Source organism: Phaenicophaeus curvirostris, chromosome 2 (genome assembly GCF_032191515.1).
Source record: "Phaenicophaeus curvirostris isolate KB17595 chromosome 2, BPBGC_Pcur_1.0, whole genome shotgun sequence".
Lineage (NCBI taxonomy): Eukaryota > Metazoa > Chordata > Aves > Cuculiformes > Cuculidae > Phaenicophaeus > Phaenicophaeus curvirostris.
The window spans coordinates 93,348,286-93,369,711 of record NC_091393.1 but is presented as its reverse complement, the minus strand read 5'-3'; the positions used below and the strand labels follow the sequence as shown (position 1 = coordinate 93,369,711).

At 45.0% G+C, this 21,426-nt stretch overlaps 2 protein-coding genes across 3 annotated transcripts in view; one reads left to right on the top strand and one right to left on the bottom strand.

Annotated features, from left to right (window-relative positions):
• The window catches only part of ATL2 (atlastin GTPase 2), a 37,338-nt gene extending 28,006 nt beyond the window's left edge, over positions 1-9,332 (top strand). The window contains exons 9-14 of one of the 2 annotated variants that reach the window (XM_069852939.1): positions 732-859; positions 3,006-3,062; positions 4,273-4,344; positions 6,815-7,246; positions 8,683-8,697; positions 8,806-9,332. In XM_069852939.1, coding sequence (XP_069709040.1) covers positions 732-859; positions 3,006-3,062; positions 4,273-4,344; positions 6,815-7,246; positions 8,683-8,697; positions 8,806-8,913 — 812 coding nt within the window. In that variant the 3' untranslated portion in view covers positions 8,914-9,332. The remainder of the gene's footprint in view (positions 1-731; positions 860-3,005; positions 3,063-4,272; positions 4,345-6,814; positions 7,247-8,682; positions 8,698-8,805) is intronic. The other variant, XM_069852938.1, reaches the window with a different exon arrangement.
• Positions 9,333-12,845: 3,513 nt separating this feature from the next.
• Positions 12,846-21,379, bottom strand: EIF4A3 (eukaryotic translation initiation factor 4A3). Its single transcript, XM_069852941.1, has 12 exons — positions 21,151-21,379; positions 20,975-21,047; positions 20,188-20,254; positions 19,137-19,199; positions 18,174-18,306; positions 17,021-17,101; positions 16,448-16,589; positions 15,472-15,610; positions 14,869-14,984; positions 14,229-14,336; positions 13,273-13,400; positions 12,846-13,055 (listed from the first exon to the last, which is right to left on the bottom strand). The coding sequence occupies exons 1-12, from the start codon at positions 21,320-21,322 to the stop codon at positions 13,039-13,041; spliced, it is 1,239 nt and encodes a 412-aa protein (XP_069709042.1). The 5' UTR covers positions 21,323-21,379; the 3' UTR covers positions 12,846-13,038.
• Between the last annotated feature and the right edge of the window lie 47 nt (positions 21,380-21,426).

Below are 21,426 nucleotides of genomic sequence, written 5' to 3'. Positions count from 1 at the left end.
AATTTTAGGGCTGTAAGGTGAAATTATGGAATCTAGAAACGTGCATTGTATGTTTCCTTTCAGTGGTTTAGAGGTAAAGGAGTTACGTGGGCAAAGGGAATAGATATCTTTGGGTTCATGGTTGATAACTTAAGACATACTTTAAGTAGGGATTCTAAAGATAAATAAGGATTCCAGAAGGGAGAATTCACAAAATTAAAGACTATTCTTTCTTAAAAATGAAAAGCTTTTCTTTAAGAACTTGTTAAATCGAAGGCCAGATCTAGAATAACTGTAAAATAAAAGCTGTAGGCTTCTGCTCCTGCAGAGTGAGATGCAGTCAGGATTTCTCCAGTTGCTGCTCGTCCCCCATCTGAGGGAATTTATCAGAATGGCAAAGGCTAAAGTGGGTTTGCAATATTGGGATACCAACCATTTCTGTGCTGAGGGCACAGACCTGTGGGATTATTGTGTAAAATTTTGGTTTAATTGGGGAAATACACTTTAATTATTACAAGGACTACAGAACCCTTTTCTCTTAGTCTGAATTTCGGATTAAAGAGTAGGTAGGATCTACTAAAACTGTACTACGTGTTTAAATCTATAAATATCTTACAATATATTTAATTCAAGAATTACGATAGTATGAATTTTGAAGGGTCATGGGTTATCAGTGTTGCTTTGGGAAATGTACGATTGGGAAAAAAAACAAACCTAACCACTGTTTTTTCCCCGAAATTGAATTTTACTAGATATAGATGAGGATTTTAAGAACGAACTGCGGAATTTGGTACCATTGCTGCTTGCTCCTGAAAATTTGGTGGAAAAAGAGATTAGTGGATCCAAGGTGACCTGTAGAGATCTTGTAGAATACTTCAAGGTAAGCAAACTCATACTAATTATTTCTGTTAATGGCTTAAAAGAAAGTATTCTAATTTTAGGGCATGTTGTTCCCAGAGAAGATAAGATATCTAGGCTGGCAGTCACTGATCAGCTTACTTCTATTTTCATTTCACTATTCTGACTTTCCAGAACTGGCACACAACTTCCTAAGAGTATATCCCTTAGCAAGCTACTATTGGCAAAACTGTGTTCGTTTTGCTTTCTAAATAGGCTGAAATACTATAGTTGAGGGCTTTCTTCCTACTTTGAAATCCTAGTTTGTCTGGATATGTTGCACTTTTTTTTTTTTTTAAAGTTTTTTAAAGAAAAGGAGGGTCTTATGTAGATTGTGAAGATAGAAAAACAGCTCTTAAACTGCTAGGTATGCAGTGAAAATTTCTCCTCTGGATTTTTAACATGCAAGGGAGATGCTTTCTAAACACTTGCATGTGGATCACCACTGTATGCTCTGAAATATTTGTGTGTGATACTTGCAGCTGTTAGACCTTTGAGCTGTTTTGGTATTATGGTGACACCAGCAGAAATGTGATAACATAATCCCCACCTCACCAGGCATCAGTCTGGTGTGTGTAATGTTTTTTTGAATTGGAATGACTTAGACAGTTGGCTTGGTAGGAGAAAGTGGCACTCATTCCTAAAGACGTGAATTTTGTTGAGCATGCATGTTAGAGGTAGAATAGAGTTGGGCTGATGTTAAGAAAGAATCTATGCAAGGGAGGATCTGAGACCTGAACTTACCACTTGTGAAATGAAGTTTTTTATTTTATTTTTTTTTTTATAAAGGAAGGACATGATATGAGTGCAGAAGTCATGGCTGCTCTGACAAGCATAAAATCACTCTCTGGACCTCATATGTTCAGTCTCTGTATTTACATGGTTGTATGCTGCATTTTGTTCCACTTTCTGTTCTAGTAACACTTGATCTTGTACACCGTAGGGAGTGCACATTCAACAGCTGTTTAGAAAGGACTGTACCCTTAAAAGAGAGTGTAAAACCTCCTCTATTGCAAAGCTGCCTGATTGAAGTCCCATATCCAGTCCGAGAGCAGCCATGTAGGGTGCTGTGGAAACACTGTCGTTACATAACTAAAGAGGGCTGCTCCCTTGGGATTGTGCATCAAATGCTGAGATTGTGAAGTCTGAGTGGGAAACTGGAGGGCTTTTACTTGGAGGAAATAACTACAGAAGTAAGGAGAGTGTCGAGGGAAGAGTCCTGTATAACTATACATTTTTATAGATTGCCCTACAACCTAGAGCATCGGGTATGTAAGGACCCTGGTAACCTTATTATCTCTTCCTTTACAAAGAAAAGTCCTCAGGGCAGAGGCTTGCAGACAAGCCAGGTGGTAGGGCAGTAATAGTATGAAGAAAACCCCCTAGCCTCTGAGGGGCTGCAAGTGGCCTTGTTGGTGTGACTTACACAGCTTGTCCAAAGCACTGAAATGGCTACAGCTGCCTGCTGTGCCTCCTCCACTGATCAGTCTCAGAGCTGTACCACAAGCTGTCTTGTGAGCTGGAGAAGACAACATGAAGATCGTGTTCTCTTCCAGCCTTCTGCGACCCTGGTGAAAGAAAAGACAGCTGAGGATTGGTGGGGTGGGGAGCAGAGCAGTAGGCTGCCTGCCTGGCCTGCAAAGTGTTTTGGCAGCTTGACTCTGTCTGCCTCGGTGCTTTGATCTGCTTTTTTTTCTCGCACAGTTCAAGGGAGCAAGGCAAATGAGGAAATGTGAGTACTGGTTCTCCCTGACTGGGGTGTGTTTGGACAGAACTCTTACCTGAAAGGCTATGTGAGATTGTTGTCTTCAAGCTTTTGTTTTCGGTAAAAACGCTGTGCCTAGCAAAGACTTTCCTCACATATTTGAGGGAGCAGAAACCAGCTGTCAAGCTTGTCACTTCTTGAGATAGTGGCCATGTCTCCTCAAGGTGCTCTGCTACCCTTCTAAGCTCCGGTCTCAAAGGCACAGGAAAATAAAGGGATTAAAGTACTAGGAATAACAGTGAGACTGTATGGAGAAACTTGCATAAAGAATATTTAGCATTATGACAAAGAAATAATCTGAGCTGTATCTTTATATCGTTTCTCTTCTCAATCATAAATGTGTTTGTTTCTTTCTTCCATTTAGGCTTATATTAAGATCTATCAAGGAGAGGAGCTACCTCATCCAAAATCGATGCTGCAGGTATTTTCTTTCTTTCAAATAACCTGATAGATGTGTACTTAAAGTTCTTTGTAATGAAGATCATGACCATTGTGGGTCTGAAGCTTCCCCAGAGTTGTAGTTCTTGAAGTAAGTGTGTACTTTGAAGGCCATCTGAACTGTGTAGCTTCCGTACACATTTGTGTCTTCCCTCAGTTCCATCTACCAAATGGAGCAGGGGTATATCTCACTGGTTGGATATTTTTAGCTGTTTCAGTTTCTGAGCGTGTGTTACCTGTAACTTGTTATTTTGTCAGACTGTATTCAGAGGGCTTTTAGCATCAGATCCAGCAGATAAAATGGAGAAGGCTTATAGTAATGCAGCTGTTGCCACTGTCTTGCAGTGTTGGGCTCTCTATGTGGGTTTCTTAGATTGGATAACTATATTGAGGTTTCTTTTCTGGGTTGATCCAAAGAGGATGTAATCAGCTTTAAAGCAATCTGAACACAAACTGATTGTATAAAGCTGTGTGGTGAACCCTTGAATTGTTTGGGATGAAGAGCTTTCATCAAACATGAGCTTTAGGGGCAATTTTAACCATTTTGTGTTTATAAGACTTTTTTTAAGTTTCTTGTGTCACTTCATTAAGACACAACTGTTGTGTTTTCTCATCCTTCAAGGAACCAGTTCTTTAGACTTTTGGGAGAGTTCAGAAAACTCATCACAATGAAACAAAGGCTGCTATCATTTCCTCTATGTAGCATGCTATAAATGTGGCTGAGAGATACAGAAGATGACATCTTGCAACATTAGTTAGAGTAACTGTCCTTGACATGACATAGGTTGAAAATAGTCTTAAGTTCTTACAAATTCTGGCACCAAAACTGTACAGATACAATGCAGAAATAATACCAGCTTGCTTCTTTACTCACAGGTAGTGACATATTAGAACTAATATTTAATAATTCGGTGATCCTTATTTGCTTATCAACAACAGAGCATTCAGAAGAGATTGCTTGTGATGTGCCTGTACAAGCACGTGGGAGTTTGTCTGCAGTTGTACTAGAAAGTTGAAGAAAACATTTTCCTAGTCAGTTTGCTAACCACTACTTGTTTTTTTTTTTTTTGTGGGGCATTGTGCTGGCAGTCTGAAGTTTTGGACGTTGAGGGGGCGGGGATGTCAAGTAGTGAAACTACGTGTGTAACTAGCTGGTAATGCTGTGATGATACATGGTGCTCACTGTTTTCTAGGCAACAGCTGAGGCGAACAATCTTGCTGCTGTGGCAGGAGCAAAAGACTTGTACAGCAAAGGCATGGAGCAGGTATGATGACAACTGTTTAACTGCCTACATACAAATCATAGAATAACCGGGTTGGAAGAGACCCACTGGATCATCGAGTCCAACCATTTCTATCAAACACTAAACCATGCCCCTTAGCACCTCGTCCACCCGTGCCTTAAACACCTTCATTTTTAATGTTGTACTTAATATTGGTTGTGAGCATGTTAATGGAGAAGAGTAGCTTAAGGCCAGTAGATGTGTGTGTTCTTCACGTCGCTCTGAGTTAGGTGTCTGACACAGTGAAGCCAAGAGTCTCTGAGACAGAAATGGCTGAGAGGGTATGGAAACTGGGTGTGTTTGTATGATACTGCCTGTTAGTTCCCTCTGCTGCTCTTGACTGGCATCTTAAAGTCCTGTGACATGAAACGGGCAAGCAGGTGAGGAGACACATGGTTGGGCCAGTGTCGTGCAGTGGTAGAGTTCTAGTATTATAGATTCATGCTTCTGGATTGTGGTTGTTCATTAGCTCTAATATGCAAGGATTAGAATAATTCCACAAAGTTTAAAAAAAAAAAAGCGAAACCTTGAAATACAAGAATTAACTTGTATGAAAAAAGCTGTGTAAGTTCCTACTTGCTTCTCCTGTTGAAGTTAGTGGCTTATACCACTCCAGTTTGAATACTGAATATCTGGATGGACTTTTGTACTTCAGTGTGGCGTTATGAAAAATCTCTTGAAATAGTAAAGGGGTTGTTCTGAATAAATGCCGAGTCTGCCTTCCTACCTTGAATCTTTAATGGCTGTTGAGATACTGTAGTTGTAAGTTTCCTTACTTGGGGCCAAAGAATAAACAGGAACAGATGTTCTCTTAAACGGACTTTTTTTTTTTTTTCAATAGTAATATTCCCCAGTACTGTATATTTTTATATCTCTGTAAAGATATGCACAAATATCTGGGACTGTTTTTATCCAGATTCTCGGATGTTCTTAATGTGACACGGCTTTGAAATTTCTACAAAGGAACAAAAGTGGGAACTCTTTGGATTTAGGACTGGATTGTGTAAATATAGTTCTTAGTGTAGGTTCTGAGTTCTCATGAACCAAAGCCCTCCTTTGCTGAGTGTGCATAACCAAAATGCTGTCCCCTAATGACCTTAACTGTAAGGAACAACAGGTGCAGGCACACAGAGTACAAGTAAACAGGGGCACTTAGTTGCGTGGTGGTCTTTATGCATCAGCGGCTCCTAGGGTTTAATGTTCTCTGGTCAATGTGAAAAGAGTGTTTTGGAGGATGAGAGCAGTAGTTTTTTTCCAGGGATTTTTGCCAGCTGTGGAGGACTTCAATGTGGAAAAAGCGGAAAGGGTTTTATTAAACTGGAAAGGGGCAGAGTGTGTGTTTGTGGGCATGTCAGGATCCCAACAGTGAGGTTTGCCTTGAAGCTAACCGGTGAAGCCATGCATCTTGTGAGGCAGAAAGGGGAGGCTGTACTCTGAGGAAGTGATCTTCTGTGTGTCCTTCTGAAGGGATGGCAGCAGGAGACTGAAGTTGTTGCAGCACTCAAGACGGGAGATGACAAGCACTGCAATAAAAATACCTTGAGGCAGGAGAGGGAAGGTGGCTGTTTGACATCATATGGAAGGAATATTCAGTTTTTAGACATAGTCAGACTGTGAGGGCCTGGAGGAGTTAGAGGTGATCTGCCACGTGTCCCTGGCCTGGGTAATCTCTAATCGTAGTCCTTAAGAGGTCAGATATCAGTCTTGGATTAGAAGTCTTTGGAGTCTAACCATTTTCATACCCATGCTGATTCAGGGAGAAGAATGGGGTGCGTGTCCACATGACAGGTATCCTTGGAGTTCATGGACTTGTCCTTTCAGTAAAAATGAACTCTCAAGTTGATGACAGTCAAGCCTAGAGGACAGTCTAGGAAAGAATAGACTGAAGATATCAGCAATTAGTTCTTGTTAATTCATATCACCTGGTAAGCTCCACAGAGCCTGCTTGTGGCAGCAATAAACAGGAATGGACTTGAGTGGACAAAACCTACCCTATATGTCCAAGTTCTATACTGACCCTCTTGCTGAGACAGGTGATCAGGAGTTAAAAGCTGAGGAGAGCTTGTGGCCTTCAGAGTTCTTCTTAACCTTCCTCAAGCCAAGCTTTCTCTGCCTCCTGGTATTCCTTTATTTCACATTTTTGTAACCAGAATGTACGTGTAGCTGATGTCTTGTCCTTCTGGGCTTGCCCAAAGGGAACAGTTGAAAGTACGAGTTCAGTCCTGTAGCTCTGGATGTGATCAGACAGATAAGGCCTCTGCTGTGCTGTGATGCAATGTACCTTTGATTCACTTAAAACAGAACTTTATAGCTCACAGAGCCAAGAAAGCTATAGGAGCCAGTCTGCTGGCTTGAGAGGGGGCCAGCAAGGAGCAGGTTTACTTTCTGTCCACCTGTTACAACAGATGATACTCAGAGTGTGATGAGTTTTTGTGTCTGATTGCTCTAACAGGTTTGTGGGGGAGATAAGCCTTACATTGCCCCATCGGACCTTGAGCGGAAGCACCAGGATTTCAGAGAGTCAGCTGTCAGGCAATTCTGCTCAGTGAAGAAGATGGGAGGGGAGGAGTTCTGTCGTCGCTACCAGGAACAGCTTGAAGTGGAAATCGACGAGATCTATGCAAACTTTGTGAAGCACAATGATGGCAAAAACATCTTTTATGCTGCCCGTACTCCTGCCACTCTATTTGCAGTCATGTTTGCCATGTATATAACCTCAGGACTGACTGGGTTCCTTGGTATGAACTCCATAGCTACCCTGTGTAATCTTGTGCTGGGGATGGCTCTTATATCATTTTGTACTTGGGCATACGTTAAGTACTCTGGGGAATTCAGAGAAGTTGGAACAGCCATCGATCAGATCGCCGAAGCTATATGGGAACAGGTTGGTATCTGTTTTAAATGCAAAAATCTTCCTCTCTTGAGCAGGCACATCAAACAGGTCCTGTTCAGTGCTGTGAGTGAGAAGCTGGTCTAGACCTAACGGAGAATGCTAGTGCTGCCAAAGGGAAAATGGGCTCAGAAGCGACTGCTCTCCAGTGAGAGATGCTGCATGCAAAGGATTTTAAACAACCTTACAATATTATCAAAAGTGTCACTTAAAGGCCTTACTAGGTGCATGGATGGCGAAGAGTGGAGGGATTCTTTAAAATCTTACTACTTTTTCAGAAGAAGGAATTCTGCTTTTAAAAGTATGTACCTTTAATATGATAAAGGTACCTTTATCCCTTAAAGTGATAAACTTGCCCCATGTATGCGGTGGATAAAATCTCAGGTGGTGCAAGAAATGGGGAAGGTAAAACACTGCCGTCCTCTCTTTCCCATCACCTGATGGTGTGACACTGAGGGCTAATTATACCTCAGAGCTGGCTGAGTTGCAGCAGCCAGTGGCCACAAGAGGATGTACATCAGGTTTCATCCTTCAGGAAGACTTGTGTTGTCTGTGACAACTTCAGTTGGTGCAACTGCTGTTGCAAGGAATGTTTGACAGACAGATTTCTGAAAGAAAAGATGACTTGAGTGTAAGAGTTCCAGAGCTGGAGGAGAAAGCTTTCTATACAGAGATATTGCTGCCTGAATCCAGTCGGCACAGCTGTGTCGCTAAAGCCAGCGTGAAGAATTTCTGACCAACTCTTAACAAACAGTATTTGGAGCATTCCAAATAACTGTCCAGTGCCGGCAAAAGGGAAACGCTTTGGTTGCTACTAGGAATGAAGGACTTGCTGAACTTACCTGGGATGACATAAACATGGCATAAGCAAATAACTAACTGGAGCCTTCTATATGGAGGCTCTCTTCTACATAAGAAAAATCACTCTGTTCAAGGCTCTTCATAGGCAGTGGTACGCCAGACCTGTCTGAGCAACCAGGTAAGGTCATGAGTCACACTGGAGTGGAAAAAGCAGATTTCTAATAATAGGGAAATGAGCACCAGGGTACTGAATTTTGAGTTACCCCCATAACTAGCAATTAAAATTGAGGTTCTACACTATTGCAGCCTCTTGCTTTGGAGGTTGGGGCTGGAGAGCGCTGCAAGAAAAGTGGAAGGGGTCAGTTTGAGGTGTGGATCTTCTGCTGCTGCTGCTGGAGCACATAAGGCTTGACTTGACCATTCCTGGAAGGGGGAGAACTTAGCTTGGGCTGGCTTGCCTTGTGGGTGAGAGGAAAGCTAAAGAGCTTGCTGGTGGTGATGTGACAGTTGCACATCACCAATAATACACAAGGTACCTATAGGTCCCATCTGAGTCACTCTGATTATATACCATGTTTTTGCTATTGATTTTTCTTAATCTCTGCCTTTCTTTTCCCTTCTTGCTTCAGAGGAATCCCAGGAAGGTGAGAAGTTACTGGCAATCAGTATATTTTTATATTTTTTCTAAACTCGATTTGACTTCTGCTGCCCTCAAAGAGCCACTTTTCCTAACAGCTGAATTCGTGTTTTAGGTGTTTTCCAAACTCTTTGAAGTCCTTAGACGCCGAACGATTCGCCGTGCTCTTACATCAGTGCCGCGACAGCGACTCTCATCCAACAATAACAAGAAGAAAAACTAGCCAGTATTTTTAACTTTCTTTCTGTATCTGAAGTGTTCACACTTACACATATAGGACAATAAGCTGGACCGTCTGGGCCGGTCTGCATAAATGTTGTAACCATACCAGACTGATGCTGCATAGAGGGTATGGAATTGCACATCCATCTTCTAGGAACTGTAGTGTGGTTTGAAGTTGGTGAAATACCGCTGTATAGGAAGGATATCACTTGTGTCCATAGCATGCAACTGATTTAACCTCATTACTGTAGCAGCAGAATTCATTTCTCTTTCAGTTCATGCCAGTTTGTCAGACTTCGGCATTCTAAGCCTTTTTTCATTATTTTAAGTCTCATCTCTTTGTATGTTTTTATTTTTCTTTTTTCCTTGGTTACCTCATTTTTCTGTTTCTTTTGCACATTTCTCATTCCACAGGTGTTGAAGCCCATGAGCGATAATTTGATGGAGGATCATATGAGGCAGTCTGTAAAAAACTCTATCAAAGCAGGCCTCACCGAGCAGGTGTCTCACCATGCCAGACTAAAGACAGACTGACAGTTCGTCTCCTCTTGAACTCTGCCCTCTCATCCTAGACATGCTTGCTGTACCGTGAGAACTCAATAATAAAAAAAAATAAAAATAAACCAAAGTTTACAATCAACTGTAGAAGTAGTTTAGTGTGACTGCTCGTCAGTGCTCTGCTTCTGAGACGAGCTGGTGCCATGGAGGGGGCTGGGGTGGGAGGGCATCTCTCTGATGTCCAGTCCTGGTGAGCTGTGCAGAGGTCTGTTTGGGCTGTGGGGAGGGATCTTCCTCTGATGTCTGAGCTGATGCAGCCTCTGGCTTACAGGGGGTGTTTGTCCTCTGCAGGAGGAGTGTGTTGATCAGACCCACGTAAGCTGTGCTCTTGCCAAATGTACTCTGCTCTGTGCTGTCCCCTCTCCCTTCGCCCCCTCTAACGAGGGATTCTCTGTATTGAGTGATTCCTGTTGGTGAAGTCATAAGAGCCACCACCTTACAACAGGTATCTTGCTTTATTGCCTTTTGTACCAGTGTTACACAAATGCATGTATTGGTTCCTCCTGCCGCTGCCGGCAGGGCTGACCTGTGAGGGAGGCAGTGGGTCAGAGCATGTGGCATCTTGCCTTGGACTCACAGACCTGGTCCCGAGGGAGGTGCATATCGGAATGGAGCTGTCTTTTTCTGCAGTTTAGCCTTCATGTATATAATATTGCCATTAATTCTACTGGGGGAGAAATTCCATCCAAAAACGTTGCCTACAGCTGCCAAGCAATGAATTAGGATTGTCTGTACAGTGTGTTTAGTTTTTATTTTTTAAGAATCACAGATAGGGCATGTATATGAAATATAAATATATAAATACAATTTTGTATCAAAGTTTTGTAGTTCATGGCAAAACCTGGTTCTGTGGTAGTTAGGTGCAGTCCCTGTAAAGGAATGTTTGTGGCTCTCATAAATGTGTGAATGCATCAACAGTTTGAAGTTTTTTGATATACTTGTGAAATTTACCTGCCTTGAACACTGCAATCTCTCACCCCCTTGGGAAAATCAGTGGGAATGTTTATTGTGAAACTTGTCTTCTGTTGCATTTTAAAGTTATTTCCTGTAATTTATTTTCAGTACATGATTAAAATCAGTTGTGTATATATGAAATTAAATTCGTGCTTATTTTTAAAAGATGTTCAACTATGTATTCTACTACATAAAAACTATGTCAAAAACTTATCCTGACAATTACACGAACAAATTGTCTATTGTACTTCCTAGCTTTCTATTGAAGCTGATGTTCCTCTCATGCTCGTCTCTGAAAGATGAGATCTGTCTAGCTCACATCTCCTCCCCGAATAGGAAAACTTGCTGGTATTCTAAAGCACGCTTCTTGCCTTGTGGAGTCGCTTGTCAGCTTCTGCCCTCCACCAACTCTTATCATTCTGAAGTCTTGTTACAGGCTCTATTTTCACTCTTGGCTAAATCGGTATTGAATAAGGCATTTTCAGATGCGTGGAGTGTAAAGGCAGCTAATTAACTGCTGTAGTTTCAGCTGGAAATGACTGTGTGATAGCTGGGGTTTTTTGCATTCCTAAATGGTAATGATTTCCATCAACATTTGAGCTTCATCAGTCTCTCCTCTCTTGAGCGAGGGAAATACCTGTCTAGGACTAAAGTGGTTGCACTGTGACTTTTGTACCATAAAGAACTACTGGGGAGTGGTGGTTACCTGCCCTCAGGAGATGAGGGCTCAGCTCCAGGTGAATGATGCTGAAGATGAGGTAGGAATGTTGCATTTTATGATATCTTCTCTCAAACTGTACAGATTAAATACTGTTATTTAAACAATCTAATGCTTTGGTGATTAATCTCTTTGTGACTAGTCTTTCTGACTAAAGAAAAGAGAGCTTGGAGGGCTGCGCTTGCCTTTGCTGCTTGTCTTCTCTGGAAGATCTGAGACTGGGCCGGGCCCTGCTTGTGCTGCAGTGATGGCAAGAACAGACCCCTTCTCCGGGATCGGGGAGCAGTGAAGCTGGAAGGCTTTGTCTGGCCTTTCCCTCTGTTGTAGAGGACTGGAGCGGGTTGGGAATGGTGGGGAGAGTTCCTGAACGCTGTACCGGGTTGCAGGTTTAATACAAAAAACCCCACCCAACTTCCTGGGAGGGATCAAAGGAAAAGGAGGGGAGGTAAAGTTCTTTTTCAGAGGAGTGAGGGGAAATGAATGATTAAAGGGAAACAGGCAACAGGTTCCTGGTAAGCCTTGTTGTGTCTGTCCCCTTGTCTGTTAATGCCCTTTCTCACCCTCTTTCTGGGGCTGGGGACTCCATTTTGTGGGTGGGTGAATGGGTGGAGGCCTAAGCGCCAGCACCTGGAGCAGCCCCTGGGGTCAGCGGCACTGAGCCCCCGGAGCGCTGGTTACCTCGGGCCTGGAGTGAAGGGAAAGCACGTGCTGTGCCAGTATGGGAATATTGGCCGAGACAGAGCCAGCAAGTCGGATAAGAGGCCTGGGCGCCGGGGAGGCGGGGCTGGACGCGCGTCTATCGCCGCACGAGGCAGGCGGAGGGACAAAGCACCTGCGGGGCTCGACTGAGGCCTCTGTGGGCGTGCGCCTCCCTCTGCAGGAGGCTGCTGGGAACAGGAGCGGCTCCCAGGGCCTTGGCCGTGGGCTGGCGCCAGGGGGCGCGGAACCGGCAGCTGGAAGGGGCGGGCTACGTGTTTGTTTTCCACCAACAGCCCTTTGTCCTGATCAGCCAGAGGGGGGGCGAGATGAGGGTACTGGCGCCACTCGTGTGTGGAATACGGACCCGTTCGGGAGCGTGAGCAGGTGTTGTGGGCAGCCTGCTCCTCACAATGGGGGCGTGAAGCTGCAGCAGCCACACCTGTGGGCAACCCCTAACCCTCAGCACTCTCTGTAAAGGTCACTGTTCCTCAGCTTTGTCCCCTAAGAACGTCAGGATGCTGCGCTGCGGCGGGGCAGGCAGAAGGGAGCAGATGTAACAAGCCACAGCAGCAGCAAAGCCTAGACAAAAGATACTTGGGTTTTGTTACATTGTAATCAGCATTTCCTGAAGTGTGGCCTGCTCTAAGAAGCTGCAGAGGTACTCACCTGGGACTCTTCAGGGGAGGGAAATACTCATCTGGAGCAAGGAGTGATGCGATTTCTGGCTCCAGAGAGGCATAAACAGTGCCTGTCCTCTAACTCAATTTTGACAAGCCAGGCCCTCGATGTTTTTTTGTAGATGGCTGAACCTTGGAGTCGCTTCAAGGAAAACTATGAAAAGGTACATCTGGTAGCACGGCATAAGTCCAACAACCAAAGGGTGGAGAACAGGAAGCCCTATATTTAATAAACCTAGGTATACGGAGTGTCAAATGTTTTGAGTATTGCAGCATCTCAAAAGACCCTGCCTGTTATTACCTTAAGTTAAAGTAATCAAGCACAGCTTGTTGTAAAACTTCCTTTTTTTTTTTAATTGAAGAACATGACTAAAAGTAAAGACATTATTTACACAAGTTTGCAAGCGCAGCTCAACTCAAGAACACAGGATGAGCAACATGATAAAAAGATATGGTCCAAACCAGAATTACAGAGGCTACGAAAACAGCACAAGTGCAACTCCTTGGTAAACACGGACCTTCAGATAAGATCAGCAACTGAAAGGAGAGAAAATGAGAGAATATAAGTATGCAATTTGTATCAAGAGCCACAGCCCAGCAGTACAGAGCCCCTACTCTTGTTCCCTGGCTCTTTCCCAGGGAAGCACAGGTTAGCCAGGCCTGGGAACAAGGTGGGTATTTCTCTTGCAGCTGCAGCACAACAGTTCCCAGCTGGAGGAGGGCAGCAGCCTTGCCAAGACTGGCCGGCGCTTACCGTTCATGGGCATCTCATCAATCTGGGTGGAGTAGTACTGCTCGATGTCCCGCAGGATGCGGATGTCGTCATTTTTCACAAAGTTGATGGCTACCCCTTTTCGGCCATACCTGCCTGACCGGCCAATTCTGTGGTGACAGAAGGGAAGAGGGAATGGAGCCCCCTTAGGAATCATAGAATAACCAGGTTGGAAGAGACCCACCGGATCATCGAGTCCAACCATTCCTATCAAACACTAAACCATGCCCCTCAGCACCTCGTCCACCCGTGCCTTAAACACCTCCAGGGAAGGCGACTCAACCAGCTCCCTGGGCAGCCTGTGCCAGTGCCCAATGACCCTTTCTGTGAAAAGTTTTTTTCCTAATGTCCACCCTAAACCTCCCCTGGTGGAGCTTGAGGCCATTTCCTCTTGTCCTGTCCCCTGTCACTTGGGAGAAGAGGCCAGCACCTTCCTCTCTACAACCTCCTTTCAGGTAGTTGTAGAGAGCAATGAGGTCTCCCCTCAGCCTCCTCTTCTCCAGGCTAAACAACCCCAGCTCTCTCAGCCGCTCCTCATAAGGCCTGTTCTCCAGCTCCTTCACCACCTTTGTTGCTCTTCTCTGGACTCACTCCAGAGCCTCAACATCCTTCTTGTGGTGAGGGGCCCAGAACTGAACACAGTACTTGAGCTGTGGTCTCACCAGTGCGGAGTACAGAGGGAGAATAACCTCCCTGGACCTGCTGGTCACGCCGTTTCTGATACAAGCCAAGATGCCGTTGGCCTTCTTGGCCACCTGGGCACACTGCTGGCTCAAAAAACTTTCTTCAGTGACTTGGCGAGGCTGACGTTCTTGAGTGGGACTGATGTCCGCACCTCTCTCCAGCAGCTCCTCTGGACACCCGCCCGCCAGACCCTCCATGAAAGGATAATAAGGACAGGGTAATGCAGCCACACCCCCTGTGAAGGCTGAGCTTACCTGTGTATGTAGAGTTCTCTGTTGTTGGGCAAGTCATAGTTGATGATCAGGGACACCTGAGGCACATCCAGACCTCTAGCCCAAACATCTGTTGAAATAAGGACTCGGCTGCAAAGAGAAGGGGACAGTTATGGCTATTCCCTACCACTGAAGTGGCTGCGAGAGCAGTTTTCAGGGTTTCCTCTACTATTCTGTGCTCCTTCCTCCCCACAGCACCCTGGCAGCATCAATCCGGCTGCATGGAAGAGCTTTGCTTGCAGCAACACCAGACTTCAGGGAAGACAGATGGTACCAAGGCAGCTTTGATTCTTCAGACAGTATAGATCCCAAATTTCTTTTTCCTTTACTTATATAAAGTGCTGGAACTCCCAACCTCTTCAGCAAAATAAACCAGACTAATTCTATGCCTGCAAGTATGACCATCCCTCCCCATCCCTCCTTGGAAAGTGGCAGTCTACCATCCCTAGAACACCACAGGGGGACAGGGAATGAAAGCTTCTCCTCATTTGAGCTGAACAAGGCCCTTCAGAGAGGAGAGGCATGACTGATTTTTGAGGCCTATTCCCTTCAGACACAAGAAGAAACTCTCCCCCCGCCCCGAGGCAGTGATACTATAAGCAACATTGTTGAAGGAATTTACCTTGCACCAGATCTGAACTCTTTCATAATGGACTCTCTCTCCTTCTGCGGCATGTCCCCGTGCATGGATGAAACCGTGAAGTTGGCTTCTCTCATCTTCTCTGTGAGCCAGTCAACCTGTGGGTACAGCCAAGCAGCCTGGGTTAGCTCTTCCTCAGAGTAGCTACATGTGCAAGTTGTGCTTGGAGAGTGTTTGCAGAGATGTTGGCTGGCAAGGACTGAAAGACACTTCAACAAACATTCTGGAGCTAAAGGGAATAAATAATCCTTGCAAAGCATTGCTTAAGATACAGGGATCAACAAGACCTGTAAGGAAAGGAATTAAGGGCGTTTATTCAGAAAGTGTGAGTTTGTTTCAGGGACTATAAGCAACTAGAATAAACGCATTCTTACCTTGTCAGTTCTACTCCTCTAAAAAGGCAAATGTACCATGTGTCCCTCAAACAAGTTTAAGCTAGGCCTATCCCATAGACAAATATTTAACCTCTGTTCTTACTGAATTATTCCCAAATGGGGAAACAACCTGACCTCTTAGCCAGGTTTGTCTAAGTTCTCCACCAAGTCCCCCTCTGTAAGTAACACACCCAGCTGATGGGTGCCATACCTTTCTCTTGGTGTTGCAGAAGATGACAGCCTGGGTGATGGTGAGTGTGTCGTAGAGATCGCACAAGGTGTCAAACTTCCATTCTTCCCTCTCCACAGCTACAAAAAACTGTTTGATTCCTTCAAGGGTCAACTCATCTCTGTAGGAAAGAGGAACAGCCATACCACACCACAAGTAGGTGAGTATATACAACGCAGTTGGAAGGGCTGGGTGTGCTTTCGCAGAGGTGACACCTCTGCCCTAGGTACTGTGGGTTGCTGGCTCTATGCACAAGGCCAAAAGTCCCTGGAAAGGTCTGCTCAAAGAAGGGCCTCCAATGCAACCCGTGCTACAGAACTGGGGCACCCTCTCTGCTCTACACAGACAGCTTCAAAGGGAAACATTTCTGTTCTTGTAATTTTTATATTCATGCTTCTTGGAGACAGACTGGGAAAAGATAAACGGGGCAGTGCAGTCGATCAGGCAAGGAGAAGACTCCTCCTGTCAGGTTGCCTACACTTACTCCTCTTGGCTCCTGCCAAGTTCCAGAGCGTGAGGAGCTGCATCGCTACCAGACAAACTACACCTCCAAGAGCATTCAAGATCAGTCAGCTAAAGGCCTTTTTGGCTTGCTAGATAAGAGTAAGTTAATGGAGAAGACCTACAGAAATCCTGTGGAGGAGCACAGGAATTGGGTAGATGCGAAAGATGGAATTTCAGGGGAAAAGCCTGGGGAGGCTACATACATGGGGATAATGAGGAGGCAGGGGACAGTAAGGTTAAGGAGCAGCAAACAGGACTAGGCAAGGATAACATAAGAGAGACAAGTCAACCTCTGCTGGAAAACAGCACCTGAGGATGCCCGCGCACACCTAAACAAACTGCAGTGGCGAGACGGAATGTGAGAAAGACTCTGCACACTTAAATCAGCTAATATGGTGAACTGCCCAGGGCTAGACCAACCCAAAGAGCTCCTACTCTTTCCAAGGATACTCACCGTTTCACCAAGATGCGAATGGGATCTGTCATGAATTTGTTGGTCATCTCCAGAATTTCATGAGGCAAAGTGGCGCTGATCAGAACCACCTGTGTAGCTGGGGGCAAGTACCTGTACACATCATAAATCTGCTCCTTAAAACCTGGAAAGCACATCAAGTAGCATGGAACAGTTAGCACATCTTTCTCTTGAATATCTGCTCTTTCACAATTTCATCTAGAATTCAGTATTGGGCCTATGCAATGGGATGAACATTGATGAGTGAATCAGTAAGTCAAAGCCACGGTCACATATTGCTAATCTGTTCTTCATTTTACCAAACCCACTACAACGTGGCCATAGTACACAGTAAATTATGAAATGCAGTGCTTAAGAATTTAAGACTATTAAGCAGGACAGTAAATCAGACAGGACATACTAAGCCACGTAACCTGATACAGCCTGTAATTAACCTATAGTTATTTAACTTTGGCAGAACAAATCGTTTTCAGAAACAGGACTGCCAAGTGGAATCTTAATTGGGATCTTAAAGAGGGGAGGAGAAAGGAAGTAAAAGTGAGACAAATAGTTTACCTTTATTGAGCATTTCATCTGCTTCATCCAACACCAGCATTTTGATGGCACGTGTCCTCAGACTACGACGACGAATCATATCTGTGAGATTCACTTCGTAAGTTGAAATAGCTCTGAAAGCAAGAGACCCCACACCGCTCCCAGCTGCTGTCAGAGCATTCTGGTAAAGGAGGAACTGCACTTCCCCTGTTCTTTGGTGACAGAACACACACCCAGCAGGGCCACACTGTGCCCACTGCAACCTACAGCCTAGGGGCATGTCTCTCTAGCCGGACTCAGGGAGCTCTGCCTGCAAGAGAGCCTGTGCCATGGGATGCCATTTGGGAACTGCACAGGACAGGTGACTCAGTCTCTCCTGCAGTAACTGCAGCTGAGTGCAAGAAATGCAAAATGCTACACGAACTTTTCATCAACAGACTGGACAAATCCACATCATGTTTGAATGAGCACATGCCTTTGTATAATCCACTTAATACTGCGATAGAGAAGTATTTGCTATTAGTGTACTGTTCAAAGCCAGCCTGGTTTGGTAGCTGCTAATTTTCTGGCTTTTTTTTTTTTTTTTTACTTGCGGAGACTAGCTCTATGTCCTCCCAATGACAGGCGCTCACGTAACAAAGTGCTGCCTGTTTCTCAGAGACGTGAGCTTGAAGGCTAACACTATCATTGTGGTAACTGCCATGAACCGTAAATATAAAAATCTTTATGCAATGAAACCAGAAAGTACCAGCTACAAGCACACCCAATTTAACTGGCAATGGCCAGTGCACAGAAAATGTGGACCTAACTTAGACATTCAAATAGATCCAGCTCTTACTTCCTCCAAAGTTCTAAAACATTTCTTAGGACTGTAATTATTTTCTGTTTAAAAAATACTCTTCGTTCCCATGGCACCATATAAAGTAACACTTCAACAATATAAAGCAAAATGCAAGCAAAGAAAATCCAAATACTATCTCCATTGATTTCTCTCTAGGCTTTTCCAGCTCTTACTAGAGTAAGTTGTTACTTCGTTAGACTTTACATTAATGTTACGTTGATGGTATCATGATAAACGTAATTTTCATCTAACCACACAAAAGCTGCAGGAGGTTTCCCAAGGCTCAACTCAGGTGTGAAGCTGGAGGTGATGGAGCCTCCCACATCTCCTTACCAAACACACGGCCTGGAGTGCCCGCAACAACATGCTGCCCATAATCCAGTTTTCGGATATCTTCACCCACATTGGTCCCTCCGATACAGGCGTGACACTGGACATTCATGTAGTCTCCCAGAGCAAGAAGACCCTGTGTTGGTACAAAAGAATGGCTTACTTAACTGAGCCCTCACGAAGTTCTTATTTGTGAAGAGATCCAGGTCTGCACAGCCATAGGGGTTTTTTTAGCATAAGCAGTTGAAGAGATTTTTTTTTTGACTCTGTTACCCAAACCTCCCCAACAGCAAGCTTTCAGACACTGGGAACTCAGTTCCCCAGGGAATCACAACTGCTTTATAGCTCCTGTCCTTAAACGTTCAGTTAGAAATGTGTAAAACCTTAAGACTGTTACCCAACATGGTAATATAAACAAGAACAGATAAAAGTACAGGTAAGCAGAACAGCCCTTTATCAGAATTTCTCACTCCTTTCAGAAACAGAAAAGAAAAAGTAAAAGCTGTGCTTTGAGCTCTTCTAAGGAATACCTGAGAACTGGCCCCAGGTCCTGCGAGTACTCTCCAGATGGCAATTTAAATGCACCTACCTGCCACGATTGAGACGGGACGCAGCCTGATACAAGCAAATGTCAGATTTATTGCGTTTAAAACACATTTTTATAGTGGTTACAAGAGGCGTGTTTCAAACTGACTGGTTTTTACCCTAAACTAGGCAATCACGGATTGGTTAATACAAACGAGCCTTTTTCAAGCATCTACTTGCTTTTAGCAACAACAGCAGTTTCTCTTATCTACCTGCTTTCAGCAACAGCAGCAGCTCCTCTCATCAAGGCCACTGCCTCACAACCACAGACACCTGTGCTCATCTGCATGCAGTCTCCATTCTTCTCTAAACAAAAACCTTATCTCACTCCTCCCAGGGTCTCCGACTAACAAGTTCCAACACGTCCTGTCCTACACCTACCTTCTGAATCTGTACAGCCAGCTCCCGAGTTGGTGCCAAGATCAATGCTTGGGTCTCACGAACCTGATTAAAATAGAGAATCAAAAGGCAGTTAATCACAAGGCAAGTATCATCCAAGCGTAACAGAGATCACAGATCACACACTACTCTGAAATGTCATATCTGAAGCATTAATCAGATAATTTTGTGCCAAGACCTCATGTTTACACCTAGAAAGCTGCTCTCACACAAAGCATTTACACAGGAACAGCCTCTTAATTAAGTTACTTTTGACAAAACAGCATTTAAGCAGTTCTTTGACAACTCATTTTTCATTCCAACCTAATTTCTGAAAACAATTTATAAAAGTTTGTAGTTTTCCTTGCAAAAGAGTAGAAACAAACTTGAATGACTTTTATTTCCTATGTTCGGTTTGAATAAAAACCTTACATTGCACAAGAGTTCCAAGTTAATGTTTTAAAGATTCCTATCTGGAAAACATTATGAACACTACAGAAAAGAAGCAAAAGACTGACCTGTTCACTTAGAACATGCCATTTATTTTTAAGTCCCCAGACACAGACAGACCCACAGAAAATCATCATTTTATGCAACAGTATCTACACATTCCAGTTATACTCAAAAAACAATTGGATGGACACAATACCCCTGACTGAAAGAAAAGCAAACATCTGTCAGTCAAAAATTTGTGTTTGATTCTGTGCAATGTGTTCAAACAGGCTGCTGATGCTGCTAAGACTGTTTAAGGACAACTCTGCTCACGGAGAGTTCAATTTAGCCCTCTAATATGTAAAAGAGGTCACCTGTTACAACCAACTTTACGTTTACAAGACTTTATCTGAACTCATTCTGCCAAGGTAGATTTAACAGTCAAATTCTAACAGAGCAGAGTCCGGTCAAATTTTCAGCCAAAAATTTGGCTGAAGTTCTGCCCCTAATTAAAAGATTTCAATGTATACCTTAATTTGTTCACTCAAAAATTGGAGGCTTTTATGATGAAAACTCTACTGATTCAGTTTAAAAACATTTTTAGCACGTGCTATAAAATTACCTGTATATCTAGGCACTGCAGAACAGAGATGGAGAACGTTGCCGTTTTCCCTGTTCCTGACTGTGACCTAAGAAACAGATGTTTGGTGAATATTCTGGATGCCTGGACAAACAAAATAGGCTACTCCAATACATCCTCTCTGAACGAGTCCAGAGAAGAGCAACAAAGCTGGTGAGGGGGCTGGAGAGCAGGTCTTACGAGGAGTGGCTCCGAGAGCTGGGGTTGTTTAGCCTGGAGAAGAGGAGGCTGAGGGGAGACCTCATTGCTCTCTACAACTACCTGAAAGGAGGTGGTAGAGAGGAGGGTGCTGGCCTCTTCTCCCAAGTGACAGGGGACAGGACAAGAGGGAATGGCCTCAAGCTCCGCCAGGGGAGGTTCAGGCTGGACATTAGGAAAAAATTCTTCACAGAAAGGGTCATTGGGCACTGGAACAGGCTGCCCAGGGAGATGGTGGAGTCACCTTCCCTGGAGGTGTTTAAGGCACGGGTGGACGAGGTGCTGAGGGGCATGGGTTAGTGTTTGATAGGAATGGTTGGACTCGATGATCCGGTGGGTCTCTTCCAACCTGGTTATTCTATGATTCTATGATCCCACCCTTCCGCTTCCTCCTTCCCTCGGTCGAGAGCGCAGTTGTCCCTATACTTCGCCGGAAAACATTCCCAAGAGTCCCAGAGCCCTATTCATTGAGAACCCACAGCATCCTAGCTGAATCCTTATCCCGGAATCCGCGACACGAGCGCCCGCTGGGCCCAACTCCGTTCCCCGCCCGCCCCCTCCCGACACTCACTGGGCGATCACGTCTCTCCCCTTGATGATCTGCTTGATGGCTCTCTGCTGGATGGCCGAGGGCTTCTCAAAACCTGCGGAGGTGGCCGGGACAGTCAGTGGCGGCGCCGCCGAGGCACCGAGCCCCCCTCGCCACGCCCCCCGCCCGCCCCGGGCACTGCCGGCCCTCCCGCGCACCGTAGGCGTAGATGCCGCGCAGCAGGTCCTCCCGCAGCCCCATGGTGTCGAAGGTGGGCGTCACGTCCACCTCCTCGCTCGTCTCGAACTCCACCTTCGTCATGTCCTCCTCCTTCATCAGCCGCTTCCGCGCCGAGCCGCCCGTCCCGCCGGATCCCGCCGAGCTCGACATGGCCGAGGCCTCCCCGCTCTCCTCGCGCTCGGGCGATGGCGGCGACCGCGCGTGCGCGGGAAGGGAGGGGGGCGGTGCGCGCGTGCGCGGAGGCCGGTGGGGGG

Excerpts from the sequence above, each read along its gene's own strand:
- EIF4A3 (XM_069852941.1), bottom strand. The coding sequence starts at position 21,322 with ATGTCGAGCTCGGCGGGATCCGGCGGGACGGGCGGCTCGGCGCGGAAG. Across the intron at positions 19,200-20,187 it reads TGCAGTGCCTAGATATACAG|GTTCGTGAGACCCAAGCATT; the intron begins GTAATTTTATAG and ends TATTTTAATCAG. Across the intron at positions 17,102-18,173 it reads CACTCCAGGCCGTGTGTTTG|ATATGATTCGTCGTCGTAGT; the intron begins GTAAGGAGATGT and ends TGAATCTCACAG.